This window comes from Anopheles maculipalpis, chromosome X, assembly GCF_943734695.1.
Source record: "Anopheles maculipalpis chromosome X, idAnoMacuDA_375_x, whole genome shotgun sequence".
In the NCBI taxonomy this organism is placed as follows: domain Eukaryota; kingdom Metazoa; phylum Arthropoda; class Insecta; order Diptera; family Culicidae; genus Anopheles; species Anopheles maculipalpis.
This window is the reverse complement of record NC_064870.1, coordinates 13,292,094-13,308,930: the sequence shown is the minus strand read 5'-3', so window position 1 is coordinate 13,308,930 and position 16,837 is coordinate 13,292,094. Positions and strand designations below refer to the sequence as shown.

Here is a 16,837-nt window from a genome sequence, read left to right as displayed (position 1 = left end):
GATGGAGAACGGTGAGGAAGAGAATAGTGAAGGTATCCCGTCCGGTGATCCGAATGTGGCGGACGCGAACGCCGAGAAGGCCGAGCTGGAAGCGTTCGTAACCAACTTGCAGGAACGCTACCGGCAGAAGGCACAAGAACGTCAACAGAACCAATCGCCCGAACGTCCGGCGGAAGAGGATTTCTTTCGCTATGATTCGAGCCTCAAGAAGAACACGGCGTTTGTGAAGCGGCTGAAACAGTTCACCACCCAGCAGCTGCCGTCCCTGATGCAGGACGTGTCCGGATTAAACTTGACCAAATACATCTCCGAGGTAAGTGCGGCTCTGGTCGAGGCAAAACTGAAGATGAGCGATATCGGCGCAGTGCTGACGCTTTGCAACCATCTGCACCGGAACTATGCCGACTTTGCGCAGACGTTGCTCGAAAACTGGCAGAAACTGCTGTTGATAAAGCCGGGTGAGAAGGTGGCGAATCCGAGCAAGATGCGTGTCGATTTGCGCTTCTACGCGGAACTGATCAGTGTGGGAATTTTCCCGAACAAAACGGGACTGCCGCTGCTCGGTGCGTGCCTTACTGGATTGATTACGCAGGACAAGGAGGAGCACGTTAATCTGTCAATTGTGCTGTCGTTCTGCAAACACTGTGGCGATGAGTACGCCGGACTGGTTCCGACCCGCATAGCCGAGCTGGCCAAGAAGTATGACGTTACGGTGCCGGTATCACCACTGCTTCCTGCCGACCGGCAAAGCAATTTGCGAAATCTTCTACGCGATTACTACCAATCGCTGGCGGAGCATTTGCGGTCGGAGCATCGGCAGCTGCAGCTGGCAGAAAAATCTCGACGCAAAATGCTCCAATCGAAGGGTGAAGTAACGGCCGAGAAGCGGGAACAGCTGGCCCAACTACAAGCGTCGTACGAAAAGCTGCACGCATCTACGAGCGCGCTGGCCGATTTGCTCAATGAATGCGTGCCGCAGCTGGAGGAACTGCCAGAAACGAGCGCTGCGACCGAAGGTTCCATACTGGATATACGTGCCGGTGAGGAATTACAGCTCGGGACGCTTGATCCGTGGCGCGATGAGGAAACGAAATCATTCTACGTCGATCTGCCCGATTTGCGCCAGTTTTTGCCGAACTACTGTGACAAGAAGCAACCGGGCGGGGACGGGAGCAGTACGCAGAATGCGCAACAAATGCAAGAGCTGCCCCAACAGGACGATGACGATGATAATGAGGATACGGTGGAACTCCTACCGGATATGTTGGCCGGTCCGCCCATCACGGAGGAAACGCTTGATATGGAGCTACCGGAGCTGGATGCGGATTTGAGCTTTTCCGAGTCTATATCGTCTCTGCAGGATGAGGAAGAACCGGCGGGTCCGGACGGGGAAGCATTCAAGGATGGAACGGGCGGAAGTTCTTTCGCCGGTGTTGGCAATGGTGGCACACCGAGCAATCAAGGCAATCGGCGCTATTTCGAGCAGTTTGTACAGAATCTACAAAACTGCGTTAACCGTGAGCTGATCGATAATGCGGCGATCGATTTTCTGCTCAACTTGAACACCAAAAGCAAGCGCAAACGGTTGGTGAAGGTACTGTTCGGGGTGCAACGCACGCGGCTCGATCTGTTACCGATGTACGCACGTTTCGTCGCCATCATCGATCTCGTATCGCCGGACGTTGCGCACGAGCTCTGCCAGATGCTGAAGATCGATTTTAAGTACCATCTGAAAAAGAAGGATCAAATTAACATCGAAACGAAAATAAAGGTTGTGCGGTATATTGGGGAGCTGGTCAAATTCGGGATCTACAAGAAGCTAGAAGCGTTGTACTGTTTGCGCTGCTTGCTGCACAGCTTTCAGCATCACAACGTAGAGATGACGTGCGCTTTTCTGGAGGTTTGCGGCGTCTATCTCTACAACTGTCCAGACAGTCGGATGCGGACGAACGCTTTTCTCGAGCAGATGATGCGACTAAAGATGAACATTACGATGCTGGACCGATATGTGCAGCAGGTAGAGAACGTGTACTATCTGGTAAAGCGACCGGAAGGGTTGAAAGTGACGCGCAAGGAGCGTCCACTCATCCACACGTACATCCGGCAGCTTATCTTTAAAGAGCTCGATAAAGGGAACGTTGACAAGATGATACAGCTGTTGCGTCGGTTAAACTGGGACGACAAGGGCACGTTCAACTACGCGGTGCGATGTTTGTCACGTGCCTATAACACCCGGTACCATCTGATTCGTAGCCTTGCTGATCTGTTGGCCGGATTGAATTCGTACCAGGAGCGAGCGGTAGTCCGCGTGATTGATACGGTGCTGGAGGACATACGGGCAGGTTTGGAGATACACGACAACAAGCTGGCACAGCGTCGCGTAGCGATGGTGAAATATTTGGGCGAACTCTACAACTATCAGCTGGTCGATTCGGACAACATCCTTAACACGCTGTACTCGATCATCTCGTTCGGTGTGACACTGTCGCACGATGGGCCACCATCGATCGGTGATCCGCCCGAGTCACTGTTCCGGTTGAAGTTGGCCTGTGTGCTGCTGGATACATGCGGGCAATACTTCACAGCCGGCGAGAATCGTCGTCGGTTGGACTATTTTCTCGTCTTTTTACAACAGTACTACTGGTACAAGAAATCGCATCCGTACTTTGCTACCAGCAGTAGCGGCGGTATTGGAGCTGGTGCGAACTTGGAGAAAAAACCGACACCAAACGCGGGATCAAACGTAAAGGATCTATTCCCAATTCTGATCGATCACATGTACCGGGAATGTTTGAAGTTTTTGCGCCCGAAGCTAAAACTGTACACCAGCTTTGAGCAGGCAAAGGAAGCGGTCCAATCATTGCGACAGAAGATTTTCCCCGCCGGTGAGCTGGAACGGATGAACCAGGAGGCGGAAAAAGCAAATGAGCAGCAGCCGAACAGTTTGCGCACGGTGAGTGATGCACCAGAGTCCTCGGATCATGAGGATTCGCTGCAATCGGACGACTGTACGTCGGATGCGGGCGATGACATGTCGGAAGGGTACGGTACGAAGCGTCCGAACGGTAAGCGGCAGTCGGTTGACGATGAGGACGATGGTACACCTTCACCACCAGTCGATGATGGTGCCGATCAGGAGCTTGAAGGGTACGACGAGGAGGACGACGAGGAGGAGGAAGAAGATAACGAAGAGGAGGGCGAGTATTACGATGACGATCGGGATGGTGTGCTGGAGGTGGAGGGATTGCAAGCACCGCACCAGAAGCAACCGGAGGACCTAGAATTCGAGCGTGAGTTTGAGCGGATGTCGTCCGAGTACTGTCAGCAGCGGGCGAAAGATTCAGCGAAACTGAATCCCAAACATGTTCCCATTCCGATCACGTTTCGCAACGAGACGAAGAAAACGTACGACCAGCTACAGGTAAGAACTTATGATGGTATTTCTGTTGGATCGTAAGCTCACACGGCTCTCATTTTGCGCAAAGCTTTCGCATGTTCAAATGATCGTGAAGCATATGATATGATTACGGTAATCCATAGCCGTTTTATAGATTTTTTCAAAATTTTCTGACGAAACAACATCTTTCGAGCGACCCCTGCGCTTTGCATCGGCTGTGTCGTTACGGCCACTTTGAAACACACAAAATAAATACTTAATGCTTGTAGTTGGTCGATTCGAGGTAAGACTGATCAAGCTATTGTATGGTTTGAACAGTGTTTTTACCCATCAAACAATCAATCATCAATCAATTTGAATCAGTCCAACAAATCCGCAGTTATCCATGCTTTGTGCGCTATATCAGAAATTGCTCCACACAAAACGCTATAACTCTTCATGTAATCTGACTGATAGCTATCAAATTTATCCATGTGTGTTTTCAAGGTTGGCCAAAACTGGAAAACATTTCAATTAATTTTTTTGTGAGGCAGTTTATATACCAGAAGTACAACTTATCTACACCCACCTATTAACCAACTGAACATTCATTTCAGGAACCAACAAACGTTAAACCCGACACCGTACCGTTCGCGCTGATGATACGCGGCAAGGGTAAGCAGCAGCTGTACAAAACGTTCGAAGCACCGGAGGACAGTTCGCTGGCCCAGTACATCCGAGAGCAGGAACGCAAGCTACAGGAGGAGAAGGACAGTGTTAAGCGGCTAACGCTAAACATCTCCGAACGACTCGAAGAAGAAGATTATCAGGAGTCGCTGAATCAAACGTCCCGGACGGTGGATCCGTTGCGGATGCGACCACTAAAGCTGGCCAAATTTAAACATCCCAAGGGTGTACCCGACATCGATGCCATCTTTCATTGAATGGCGAATAGCGCACGAAGACAAACTCACATTATCGGTGTCGGCTGAATACACCATATCTCGCCAATACAAGGTGTTGTCAGATTTAAGAAACCATCGCCAATTAGTACAGTGCTATAAAAGTATAAAAGTGCGATGAGTTAGGGCAAAGGTCCTCTTCAGCGAACCACTGAGAAAAGAACAGGAGATTTTTTAACGCTACATGCAAACCCAACGTAAAATAGTTGGGTTTGCATGTAGCGTTAAAAAAAAACCCAACCCAAGTTAAAATAGTTTCCATTATGGAAACGTTTCGACCCCGCTATCCAAAAGCACCACGAGCTAGGAACGATTTAATGTGCCACGGCATTGTGTATAGTAAACGATTTTGACCAAAAACGTACATGTATGAGCAAAAACCTACTTGAGTGTACCACCTACATGAAGGATTTTTTTTGGCGGTATTATGGATGAAATGTGAAGCTGTTCTGTCTCTTTGTAAAATCATTTTATGCCGAGTTGGTTGGGGAAAACTTATGAGGAATATATAGGAGATAGAGAATGTTTTATAAACCAAACATTTGGGTTTAAACAGTCGATTAAAAAAAAAAAACTAAACAAAAAGAGATAATTTTGCCCAATGCTTCCTGCTCTTTCCTGTTTACTGCTTACCATGATGACTAACATGATGCTGCTTTCTTTACATCAAAGGCTACCAAAAGTAGAGGCCCTTACGTAATTTATAGTGCCTGGCTTAGATTATGGAATAAATAAGTACTAGTGGTTCATAGTACGTAATGATGAACTGCTGTCAAATATTTAGATTGATAATTTTGTGCATTCGAGAAATTAGCAGAATAGATCTCTTTATACTTGGGGGCCCGATGGTCGCTCGAGAACGGCACCGGTCTTCATCATACGACAGGACCAGGATTTAAATTCAATCCGCACCACAGTACCCCCGTAGTGGGGACTAGCTATCTAGGTATCAGCGAGTCTAGTAAGCCATTTGATGGTCGACGTGATCTAAGAAGGGGATTGATAAGTCTAGAAGAAGACTTGTTTAGGAATACACAAAATTTATTTTATTTTTTTGTCATTATCGATGCCTTGATTCACTAATGTTATGAGTTCCATTCGTATTTGAGCGGTTTACCAACCGCCCAAGTATAACAGCCCTACAATTGTGAGTTAATTTTTTATTACGATAACCAACGAATGGGCCAATAGGCAGCCAAATGTGTTGTAATGCTTGATTTCGAATCGATCATATTGTTTTGCTGCTGTAACCGACGGGGAACTGTCAGCGGATGACAGCTTCAAAGTAATTGTTGGGCATGATCTGTTGTAGTTGGTGATGATCTCCAATTCCAGTTGAGATAACTTCCTTCTTTTAGATCACAACTAACTGCTACCTAGGCTAGACTTGATAATGGACAACGCAGAGGGCAATCCCTTACCACGGATCATACTCCTGCTCAGCGGAAAACGGAAATGTGGCAAAGACTTTCTAGCGGACGCCCTGCTTAAAAAGTAGGTGAACTTTACCACTCGTCACGATCGCTGACAACCCTAACTCCATTTATCTGTATCTCTTTTAGGCTCGGAACGGAAGTGGCACAAATAGTACGCATCTCGGAACCCATCAAACGACACTGGGCCGACTGTATGGGGTTGAATTTGGGCGAGCTTCTCAGTGACGGTGCGTACAAGGAGCGGTACCGCAAAGAGATGATTGAATGGAGCGATGCACGTCGGCAGGAAGATTACGGTGTGTTTTGTCGAGCGGCGTGTACCACAATCAATCGGCCAATTTGTATCGTAAGCGATGTACGGCGGAAGACGGATGTGCGCTACTTCCGGGAATCGTTCGGCCCGGAACGGATACGTACGGTGCGGATTGAAGCGAGCGAAGCGATACGTGCGGAACGAGGATGGCAATTTCAAACGGGCGTTGATGATGTACAGTCGGAATGCGATCTGGATGACTATGGACCGTGGGATCTGCTGGTGACGAATGAGCATACGGACGAGGTGGAAGCGTTGTTGGAGAGATTGACGAAGTTGGTCATGAGCTAGATTGAGCATTACATTGTGAATCATCCAGGACATAAGGGTAAGGGAAGCCATTTTTGGGCAAAACGAAGGTAACTATTAATTTTTTCTGTATTATATAAGTTGTGATCGGGAATGGATTTAAATTTGGTTTCAAAACATCAAAGATTGTTTTATTTGTTTTTTTTTTACTTAAAAAGATTTACACAATAGACAGCATTTGAGAATATAGCTATATGGTTCAGTCAAGATTTTTTGTCAGAACCTGACCGGGGGCTCATCGAAAATTGTTTTCACAGTGTAAACATTCCAAGATGTAGGATAGCTCTGGGGAAGTCTGTTATTACACGTTACAAGTGTAAGGAAAGCACACTTTCTTTGATGTGCCCACTTGCCCTACGGAGCTCACCTACGACTCCGGAACCGTCTTCGACCTTGTCATCCGCAATCGTCGGAACCGTTGGAACCGTCCGGAAGCGTAGTCGGTAAGGCGCATTTTTTCTTTTTGATGTGATGTTTTATGTCTTCGTTTCGCTCTGCGTGCACATTTGATAATCGAATCGATAATTGTATATGTTATATCAATGGGTTGGTTTTTTTATAACATGATATTTTTGGGTTTTTTTATTACATAGACAAATTGTGTTAATATAAAGATTGTCATCCGAAATGCTTTAGCCTTCGTTTCAATGACCAAAAATACACCTTTACTTCTAATAACCACAAACTGCCGGGTAGATCATAGAGTTTCATAGAGCCGAATAAGAAAGCTAATAACTTTTGATCTGCTCGTCCTATTTGTACGAAAATTTCGGTAGGTAGTTATAGAAAATAAGTACTTTTCTTGACTAATAATATAGAATAATAATATAGATAATAAGTATACATTGAAAGTTTAATTAAAAGTATTGAATTAAAGTACTAAACACAGTACTTGAACAAAAATTAAAAAAAATGGGGTTTTACAGATGATAGAAAAGAAAAAGTGTTTCTATGCATTCCAAAAGTTGATAGCTCTATTTTATGAAATGAAATTGAAAAATAAATATAGGAAACATTCCCGGCTAAGTGGTTATTGAAAGTTATCAGAGTTATATAAATTATCTAATATCAAAGGTGCACGCAGAGAAGGTAACAATCATCACTTAAAAAAAGCACCTAGCCGACTGCGCACCCGGACGGTTCCAATGTTTCCGGAAGATTCTCACGGTTACGGACAGTTCCAATGGTTCCGTATACGGTTCTGGACGGTTCCGGACGGATCTAGCCGTATTCTGGACATTACGCCATTTAGTAAAGGAAAAAAGAGACACACACACACAATTCCTGTTTAGCGATAGTACTGGCTGGTGGATTGGCTCCAGTGGGAGGACGCGTTAGATGATTGTTGTTGCTGCTGGGGTGATGATATTTGATGACTGTACGGTGAATAACCAGGCCGGGACAAATGCTGCTGAACTGGGGACTGTTGTGCGAGACTGTTGCTGTGAATGTGTTGCTGGTTGCCAGCTGCAAACAGTTATAGAGAAGTATGAAAAACATGGAAAATTACAACCTACCTTCGTCTGTTACGTACCGGAATGGCTTGTGCTGTACGAACCGGCGCTGCTATAATTGTAGTAACCGTCACCAATCGCTCGAGGTGAATGAAGCTGTTCGGTGGAGGATTTTTTCCGCAACGAAGCTACCCCGCCCGAGTTCACCTTTTCCGACAGCAGCTTACTCATCGGCGACAGTTGCATCGGCTGTATGGGGACAGTTTGTTGCGCTGGCGGAATAATCAACGGTTGTATGGATGGCACTGCTGGGGCAGGATTTGTCACGTGTCGATGGTTGATGTGTGCCTGTAGATCGCGCTGGGATAGGTAGGTGCGCCGGCAGCCCGTATTCCCGTACCGTGTACCACCGTGTGTGCACATAAAAACTGTCCCGAGTCGGGTCTGTTCTACGCGGGTCACCTTTTCCTTACAGCGCGGACACACCTTCCACGTGTCGGAACGGGCACACTGTAGACAAAACACGTGCTTGCACGGTATCATGCGACCGTAGATCAGTATCGGATTGTCACACTCGTCGCAGCAGTAGATCATCGGGTTCAGCACCTTTTCGCCGATTAGGTTTACCCGGTGGTTCCAGTTCAGGTGCAGCATCGGCTCCGGTGGTCCACGGCTGATGGTGGTAAAGGTCGGTGCCTCTAGCTGGGAAATGTCTGCCTCCATGTCGATTACGAGCGGTGCGCTCGTCGGTGCCGGTAAATCGATTACCGCCGGCAATGGTTCCGGATCCGGTTCAGCTGGTTCAGGTAGAACTTCTGGCGGTTGTAATACCACCACCGGTGCTGTTTGTTCTTTTTTTGTAACTTCTCGCTCTTCAACGCTACGTCGTTTGCCGGCTGTGGATATTTGTTGCTTTTCCGAAAGCATATCGTTCTCTTTTTCCGGTGGTTCCGGTGATGCAACTTCCTCCTCTTCATCCGAGGAGATTACACGGGACGCTTTCTTTCCCCGACCGCGGCCACGACCACGGCCACGCCCTCGGGTGCCTCTGGTGCGTCCTCGTCCCCGACCGGACCGTTTCGTGCCACTGTCGTCCGAATCCATAGTATCGTGGGCTGATTTTGTGTACTTATTTACGCTCGCCTTTAGTTCCTATTATCGTCATATAATGTATTTACTTCTCTCCTAGTGCGCGTAAACAATGTGCCAGCCAATTCATCCATCGAGCTTTCGGGTCGTACCCTTAAATATTGTTACAAGGATAAAATCAACGAACTAACAATTGTAGGAATATAACGCAGCAATACTTACCGATCCCAATGTATATACGACTAAGGATCGGAATATGAACCTTTTAGATCGTACTAAGTGGGTGTTGTTTTTCGTACCATTATGTGGACCAAACGAAAAAAATTAGTTGTTGCCTTTCCCACATCAGCGAATGCAACTTCGCGTCCTGTTTTTTGTTTTTCTTTTGTTTTGTTTAACTTTTCTTCGATGTGTGTTTAAAGTGTGTACTTCAATACTGTGCACATTGAGTTCAGCGCAGCTTACAGATGAAAAAAATGCATTTTATTTAGCAATCGGAGGGCAAAATAATAGTTTCAATGGAAACAAAAAAAATTTACTTGTATTTTATCGAATTTTCTGTTCCTATATAATCATTTTGTTATTTTATTTACAATTAAATATGACGGTCCAGGTCATTTTGTTATTTTATACGCAAAAAAAAACCAAAATTCAAAATGTAGCGAACTTTGCCCAGTGTGAAAAAGTCAAATTTGTCAAATTGTAAACAACTTATTCGTGGGTTACATTTGTGCGCATTACAGCATACAGTCGTGTTGTGCTTTTTTGTTCCATTCTGCTCATAATATTTGCAGTTAAAAAAGCTTCATCATATTTTTGGATGATTACGTTCATACATTTCATCCTAACAGTTGATAACCAATCTAATTGTGCGGCTTCCCCCCTGAAAGTCCGGGGTAAGTTATCAAGTTTGTTGTTCATTCAAAGTAGCGCACGTGTTTCACGTTGATCGTTGAATGCTTTTTCGTTAATTAGAAAATGTTTAATTTTTTTATATGATGAACCAATGATGAACATTTTTTTATGAACAACCAATTTCTGCCCTAAAGTATTAAAACTATACTAGTCTTAGCATATTAATATAACATTTTGTAGAAAAAAAACATACTAAAAGCTCTAGTTTTGCAGAGAAAAAACATGCTTAAAGCGGGAAAAAGAGCGGGAACGATAAAGGATAGTGAGGAATAAAAATCAAAGGAAGAGTAAAAGTGTTTGACTCATCTGAAACGTGAAAAAAGAGAAATTTACACGGCAAATTGCCGGGGTTCAAATTGCATTCGAGGACCGTCCCTGGTCCTCGGAACATAGTCCGTAGTGAGCACTTTGTTCCAAGTATCCAACTATGTTGTAACAGAAGCCTAGTAAGCCATTCGGTGACCGGCGTGACGTATTAGATCGTTAAGCCAAGAAGAAGTATGTTGCGTTTCCAAAGCCGGAGGATTACTAGGACGAAGAGATCTTGAAGGAACATACAAAAAGACAGAGGAAAGTGTATATCTAGAGTATTTGTTAATTCAACCAGTAAGCCTCCTATAAAACATGTTTGAAACACATGACGCCTTTGACTTAGTGTTGTGAGTCTAGAGCAAACAGAAGTCGCCTGGAGTCATACGGCGGTATTGGTGTTGAGCTGAGTCAAAGATGCATTTATAAGCGACTAGAGTGAAATATCTTTGAATATTCCCAATTCTAGTTGTACTCTCAATAGTGGATCACAAGTAGGATCTCGGCAATAAACAGATACACGAGTGATGAATACAAGAGTCCTGTTGGCTTTCAGTTAGACTTCGGTTAGACACGTTCTCTGAAGCTCAACTTGAAATCAAGTATCACACCAAGGTCACCGAATAGATGTAACATGGGCAAGAGAAGTTTGCGACAATGAATAATTAAACAAAATAGGACTACAAGAATGAGAGAAGGAAATAACAGAACACTTAGAAAGGGAGAACATATGAAGAACTCCTAATAGAAAAGGAATCCAAAGCATTTTGACTCAATAATTCGTAACTGAACGATAATTGTGTTGCTTTCGGAAGATAATACTCGATAAAGAAGATATACAACATAAAATGGTTAAAATATATACCACATCAACCTGCTGTTAACTCAGCTCTAATCTCAGTAAAATTTACATTACACCATGAAACACATGCTTTAAACTGCTTAACACTTCATCTTGGTCTACAGTTGGCCTACGTTTTAAAGCACATCGGATACCTGTAATACTTATAGCTTTTGGGAAGTTTTTTTCTTCACTTTGCGGAAGGATATGTTTGATACACTGCCGACGTTGTACTCTCCCTTACCGAGGTGTACCGAACAGGGGAAGTAAAACCTAACCCCTGCGCCTTGAGCCTTCGCTTAAGGCACACAATTACTAGCCCAATAATGATGCCTAGACCAACGACGATGCCTACCGAAAGTAGCGACAGGAAAATGGCACCGGGTCGCAGAAAGGCGGGCTTCTCGTACACCGCATTACTTGGACCATCGTGTACCGGCTGATCGCATACCTCGATGTGGGTTAGATCGGACAGGTGCAAGGTTGTCAGTAGGTAGGGCGTTTCGCAGCGCGTCTCGTCCTCCTCGTCGTAGTCCGGTAGGTTGGAAAACCGTACCAACTGAAGCACTTGCTGAAGGGCACAGTCACAGTGCCATGGGTTTTCGTTCAGTAACAGTACCTCAAGAGCGTTGGTGTATGTACTCTCGTCGTGCTGTACAAAGGTACCATCCTCTACTGGTGTATGCAGGTGTTTTAGGTTCGATTGGGCTAGATCCAGCTGGGGAGGAGGAAAAATAGGTTATCTTAATGTCTCGAAGTATTATTGTGAGAGCACAGCAACGTACCTCTTTCAAGCCGGATACATGTTGCAATACTGTCAGGTCAAACACTTCCAGTGCCGTATTGTTCCGTCCCGTGAATGTTCTTAGTAGTTTAACATTTTGAAATGTATCAATCTCTACAGTGTGCAGCGCTGACATGCTGCTGACATTTATCTGAACTAGCTGTTCCAGTGCTAAAGTTAAAATGTTTAAAATTAGTCAAAAAAAAAACACCACAACGACACTCGTGGTAAAGGATCGCCATACTCACGCTGGGCAAAGGTTAGCACTTCAATTGGGTTTTCGGCCAGATGTAGAAACTGCAACGATACCAGCTGATAAACTGCTTGCGGTATCGTTGTGAACAGGTTTCCTTGAAGGTAGAGTTCGCTGAGCGCCCTCATTTCACCAAACACCGTTTCATCGATGTCCGTTAGCGAGGCGTACGATAAATCCAGGTGTTCTACGTTAACCAGCTGCGCTAATGCACGCGCCGTGTTGGACGATATCTGGCCGAGGGGATTGTGGGCGAGGGATAGATGGCGTAAGCTGACGATATGCTCAAATGCATCATCCTGCAGCTGCGTTATCACGTTCGAGGATAGATCCAGCTCGTCCAACAGCAACGGTACACCGTTCTCCGCTGCGCTGTACTGTCCCCGAAAGACATCGCCACTGAGTGAATCACCGGGTAGTTTGTTGAAGCTTAAATCAACACGCAAAATGTTGGCCGTGTCTATAAACAAACCCCCGGCAAGGCTTTCCAGATTGCAGTGGCGACAGCTAAACACTAGGGTCGTGTTGGTGGCCGGCAGTTGCTGTAGTTTGGTAATGTTATTAAACGATAACGACAGGACAATCTCACGCTCCGGATCGGTTGTAATGAAGCGTTCCGGCCAGCTTCCGATCATGTGCTGCAAGTTTTTGCGGGAACAATCCAGCAAGTCGTAGCTCAGCACGGTAGAGCTTTTGTTAGCGATCAAACATGTGCATCTGTCACAAATGGATGTCCCGTCTTCGTAAGTCTCAACGGACGCACCCGTACCAATAATCACGAACAACACAAGTATCTGTAGAGATAAACGATACGAGGTAATGCGCTTGATGGGGATCACCGATGATGAGTAGAACTTAAGATCTCTTACGCTGCGTAGTGTTCTCATTGTTTCTCCAGTTCGAACAAACCAATACTATTACTTGCTGCAGTTGGCCGTTGTGTTCTAACTTGGACAGAAGGTTCAGGCCTTAAAGTTTTTTTTTACACTTGATGCATGAGCTACCTTGGTTTCCTTATCGGAACGCGCGGTTATCTTATCAGGTGTGGATAATTGGCTGTGCCGATAGTACCACCAACGTTATGTGGTGGTAACTTGCCCTGGGTGAGTGTGTGGCGTGTATATGCAAGCCAACAACAGAGAGTAAAGCATCGCTGCGCGATTTCTAATTTGCAGTTCTGGTTGGGTCCTCACAAATATGCAGGTTTCATATCTCAGTAAATGGAGCACGTCTAGCTAAAGTGAAAATGTTATCATTCTGTCGATAATCAGTGATCGATTTCGAGAAATACGATAACGGACAGTTAAAGATATTGTGTCACACCGCAGTTCTATTTATTTTCAATCCCCAAAATTTTATGTGAATCTCGTGCATGACGTGGTGTGTGGCTGATTAAATCACAATCCAGGCGCATGCTTACAAAATCTCGCTACGAAAAAAGAGGTTTACGTATGACAGTCAGTATATATTTTTTCTTTCGTCCGTGTCTCAAACTTGCCTAAAAAGCAAACGATATTGAACCGGGCACGAAAGAGGTAGCCGCTTGTAGTGTGGCCGCTTATCCCTACACAATGTCCACGTCCGGATCGGAATATTCCTCAAATCCGTCACAGTTCGGTAGGCCGGAATAGTAATGGTCGACAGCAGTTACCTCCAGCTGTAACCCGTTCGTACACTCGATGCGGAACCCGTTCAGTACGTCCAGCTGGCGGTGGTTTTTGTAGGTGTACGTCTCAAACTTGCTACCGTTGATGGCAAACTTAAACTCCTGCTCCGCTAGCCCAATCGCTAGCTTAAACTGTTGATCGATAATGAAGGGAAATCCACCGGATCGCTCTTCCTGCCGGAAGCTGTTCGAGAAATCGACACCGGAACGGTAGTGAAGTTTGGTGTGTAAAATAGCACGGTAGAAATTTCCCAAAATCAGACAGTCTACTTACTCGAGAGCCTCGGATGCGTGCGAGTTACGCACGACGACGTAGTGCGGATCGAAGCGTGGATTAAAGTGAAGCGCCTGCTTTTTGCTACCGTTCTCGTTGAACTTCAGGATAAAGCCACCGCGTGGATTCCCGAACGGGATAGCAGTTACGATGATGATATGTCCTTGAACAGTGAAGGTAACAACGTAAGATGGATCCTGCTGCTGCTTGCAGAGCTGGCACACCTACCTGGGAGGAATGGTTTGGGTACATCGTTGGAAAAGTAGTACGTACTATCCTCGGCCTGCAGTGCCGGGAAAGGAAACGGGAACGATTGCCGATGGTCAACGCACAGCACCTGATGAACGTCTTTCGTAACCGTGATCGATTTGATCGCCTCCAACGAACCTTTGATGGGGAAAGAGCAAATGTGGCTACCCTCGAAGGCAATGTGGAACTGCTGATCGCCGACTAGGATGTACACGGTAAACACTTTGCCTGGATGTTGATGGTGTGGAGTGGGGAATTATTTTGATAGCTTTCAGAGGTATCCGCCGACAAATACGATGATCTCACCGGTGACGATTCTTTGTAGCACTTTTGAGGATGGATCGCAGTGTTGCTCCGGTTGTTGCCACTGGCCGCCCAACCGGGCATTACGCACAATTCGTTGATCTTCGTACCGTATTGATAGGTGCAGCAAGGTGTCGGACTCATTGGTTTTGTCTGCTTGAAACCCGATATCGATTCTGTTTGGAATAGTTACCAGCGCACAAGGTTACGATTGTTATAGAGTACATTGTAAGGCTCTCGCAGCTCGTTGATCGAGTTACCTTTCAGCATCGTCGATGGATTTGGCGCGTATGTGAAATATGTGTCCCGTGGCTACCGGGCAGCTTAGGGTTCCGGCGAATGTCGTCAGCATGCTTGTTGATGGTAATGCAGGTGATGAATGTGCCGAGCAGTAACTGTGGTGAGTAAGTGATTTGCTGCCGACATTCTGCCGCCCACCGAAGATGGTTTGTCTTATCAACGTCGATGTTTATCTGATAGCTTGTAGCATTTGGACGACGCACACCAACACGCATCGGAGTAAAAGGTAAAACACATACACTGTTGCAAAAGCTCAACTGTTAACAGAATGTAAGTAGAGCATTTGATAATACACATTGAGTTTAAAATTGATAAAATGCCTAACGCTCTTTAAGCTCCAAACAGGAGGGTGCCCCTAGGTAAGATGATCCTTATTGGAAAAAAAATTGGGTTGACTATTGCCATGTGCAAAAGATATGAAGTTCAACTAAATTGAGTGTATAATAAACGGAAAATTAACAAACAAGTTCATAGCATTCGATTTAATCCATAATGTGGTATGTCTGTTTTGGGGCCGCCCGTTGGTATAGACGATAGTGGCGCCTTTCTTCAATATGGTAGTACCGGGGTTAAAATCCCATCGAGTATTTTAGTATGCCATTTTCGATGGCCGGCGTAACGTAGTAGGTCGTTACGCCACGAAGAAGATATGTCTGTATGTCTGTATGACCTGTACGTAAATGGCATTGGTTTTCCTCCAAAGAGAGATATGTCTGCAATGTGGTTGTAGCCTGTTTTTCGACGTCTGACAAAGTCTCACAATACAACTTGACTCTGACTCAGCCCCTGTGCTGCTTATAAACGCTGCCCTACGAATTGTTTTCAAGGTGAAACTATTCCCGGCCATCAGTTCTTTACGTTTCCTTCGCTTAACTCAATCCCGTCGTCCATGGATGGTACGATGCGGGTGTACAACGCGACCCTCTGGATTCGGTTGGAGCTAAAGTTGAAACCGAAAAGTAAAGCAAACAAGGGTGCTGGTGGTATGTCCGGGACGGATAACCATTGGAGCATTCACGGCGGCAATAAGGTATTGGTGCTGTGGGTTTTTCGCATCATCAACGCATCAAAACCGGCGGAAACGATGAGTAAGGAGGAGGTAACTGATACACCGAAGACATTCCACTGTAGAGTGAGGATTAATTATTTTGGGCGCTGTCTTATGATTTGCAGGAGTTCTCCAAGCACACGGAAATGATCGCCAAGCACACTATCCCCCACGAGTCCGGACTCGGTTGGCAGCAGATCGATCTGACCAACGCCGTACGTCAGTGGCACGGCGAGAAGCGCAACGATAGTCTCAAGCTGTTCGTCGATTGTTCTGGCTGCGGGAACAAAATTCGCGTGCACATCTTCGAACACGCCGCCAACCATCACCATCTGCATCATTTCGCACGCATCGGTCTGTACAGTAGCCGAAAGCAGAAACCACTGGTCATGATGGACGGTGCACCACGGTCGATGGTAAAGGCAAAGCATCCAAAAAGCCAGGAACGCAAGGTTGCGTACGGTGATGGTATGGACGATGACTACAACCGGCCTCATCTGTTCGTCAGTTTGGCGACGACACAGGTACGGCGGCTGCGGCGCCGTGCACTGGACTGTACTGGGGCACCGAACGAGCAGTGCTGCAAGCAGAAGTTTTACGTCGATTTTAAGGCGCTGAAGTGGGACGATTGGATCATTAGACCGCACGGATACTATGCGAACTACTGCAAGGGTAGTTGCCATCTGGCGGACAAGTTTAGTTCCGAATATCACTACGTGATCGATCAGTACCGTCGGCAGGGTAATGCGGGTGGACGAGGGTTGAGCAAGATGCATCACAAATCGGGTGGGGCCGGTGCAGGTGGGTCTGGTAGTGGGGCCGGGTTGGCCGGCATACATCAGTGCTGTGCGCCGGTCAAGTATTCGCCAATGTCGCTTATATTTTACGGCCCGGATGGGCGCATCATTAAGCAGGATTTGGCAAAAATGATCGTGGAGGAGTGTGGCTGTCCGTAG

The 16,837-nt window shown here is 46.1% G+C and overlaps 6 protein-coding genes across 6 annotated transcripts; 3 read left to right on the top strand and 3 right to left on the bottom strand.

The window, feature by feature from the left end:
• LOC126567292 (regulator of nonsense transcripts 2) lies at positions 1-4,323 on the top strand. Its single transcript, XM_050223526.1, has 2 exons — positions 1-3,421; positions 3,994-4,323. Exons 1-2 carry the CDS (start codon positions 2-4, stop codon positions 4,318-4,320), a joined length of 3,747 nt encoding a protein of 1,248 aa, XP_050079483.1. The 5' UTR covers position 1; the 3' UTR covers positions 4,321-4,323.
• A 1,408-nt stretch (positions 4,324-5,731) lies between these two features.
• LOC126561766 (probable phosphomevalonate kinase) lies at positions 5,732-6,378 on the top strand. Its single transcript, XM_050218080.1, has 2 exons — positions 5,732-5,832; positions 5,901-6,378. Exons 1-2 carry the CDS (start codon positions 5,732-5,734, stop codon positions 6,376-6,378), a joined length of 579 nt encoding a protein of 192 aa, XP_050074037.1.
• A 1,306-nt stretch (positions 6,379-7,684) lies between these two features.
• Positions 7,685-8,954, bottom strand: LOC126558354 (E3 ubiquitin-protein ligase Hakai-like). The gene is made up of 2 exons (XM_050214358.1): positions 7,931-8,954; positions 7,685-7,863 (listed from the first exon to the last, which is right to left on the bottom strand). The coding sequence occupies exons 1-2, from the start codon at positions 8,952-8,954 to the stop codon at positions 7,685-7,687; spliced, it is 1,203 nt and encodes a 400-aa protein (XP_050070315.1).
• Positions 8,955-11,194: 2,240 nt separating this feature from the next.
• On the bottom strand, positions 11,195-12,930 carry LOC126562214 (platelet glycoprotein V-like). Its single transcript, XM_050218662.1, has 4 exons — positions 12,911-12,930; positions 12,037-12,835; positions 11,790-11,959; positions 11,195-11,722 (listed from the first exon to the last, which is right to left on the bottom strand). Exons 1-4 carry the CDS (start codon positions 12,926-12,928, stop codon positions 11,195-11,197), a joined length of 1,515 nt encoding a protein of 504 aa, XP_050074619.1. The 5' UTR covers positions 12,929-12,930.
• Positions 12,931-13,605: 675 nt separating this feature from the next.
• LOC126559251 (32 kDa beta-galactoside-binding lectin lec-3-like) lies at positions 13,606-14,885 on the bottom strand. Its single transcript, XM_050215384.1, has 5 exons — positions 14,794-14,885; positions 14,537-14,709; positions 14,210-14,458; positions 13,982-14,144; positions 13,606-13,891 (listed from the first exon to the last, which is right to left on the bottom strand). Exons 1-5 carry the CDS (start codon positions 14,883-14,885, stop codon positions 13,606-13,608), a joined length of 963 nt encoding a protein of 320 aa, XP_050071341.1.
• Positions 14,886-15,647: 762 nt separating this feature from the next.
• On the top strand, positions 15,648-16,837 carry LOC126558980 (inhibin beta chain). The gene is made up of 2 exons (XM_050215075.1): positions 15,648-15,932; positions 16,007-16,837. Exons 1-2 carry the CDS (start codon positions 15,723-15,725, stop codon positions 16,835-16,837), a joined length of 1,041 nt encoding a protein of 346 aa, XP_050071032.1. The 5' UTR covers positions 15,648-15,722.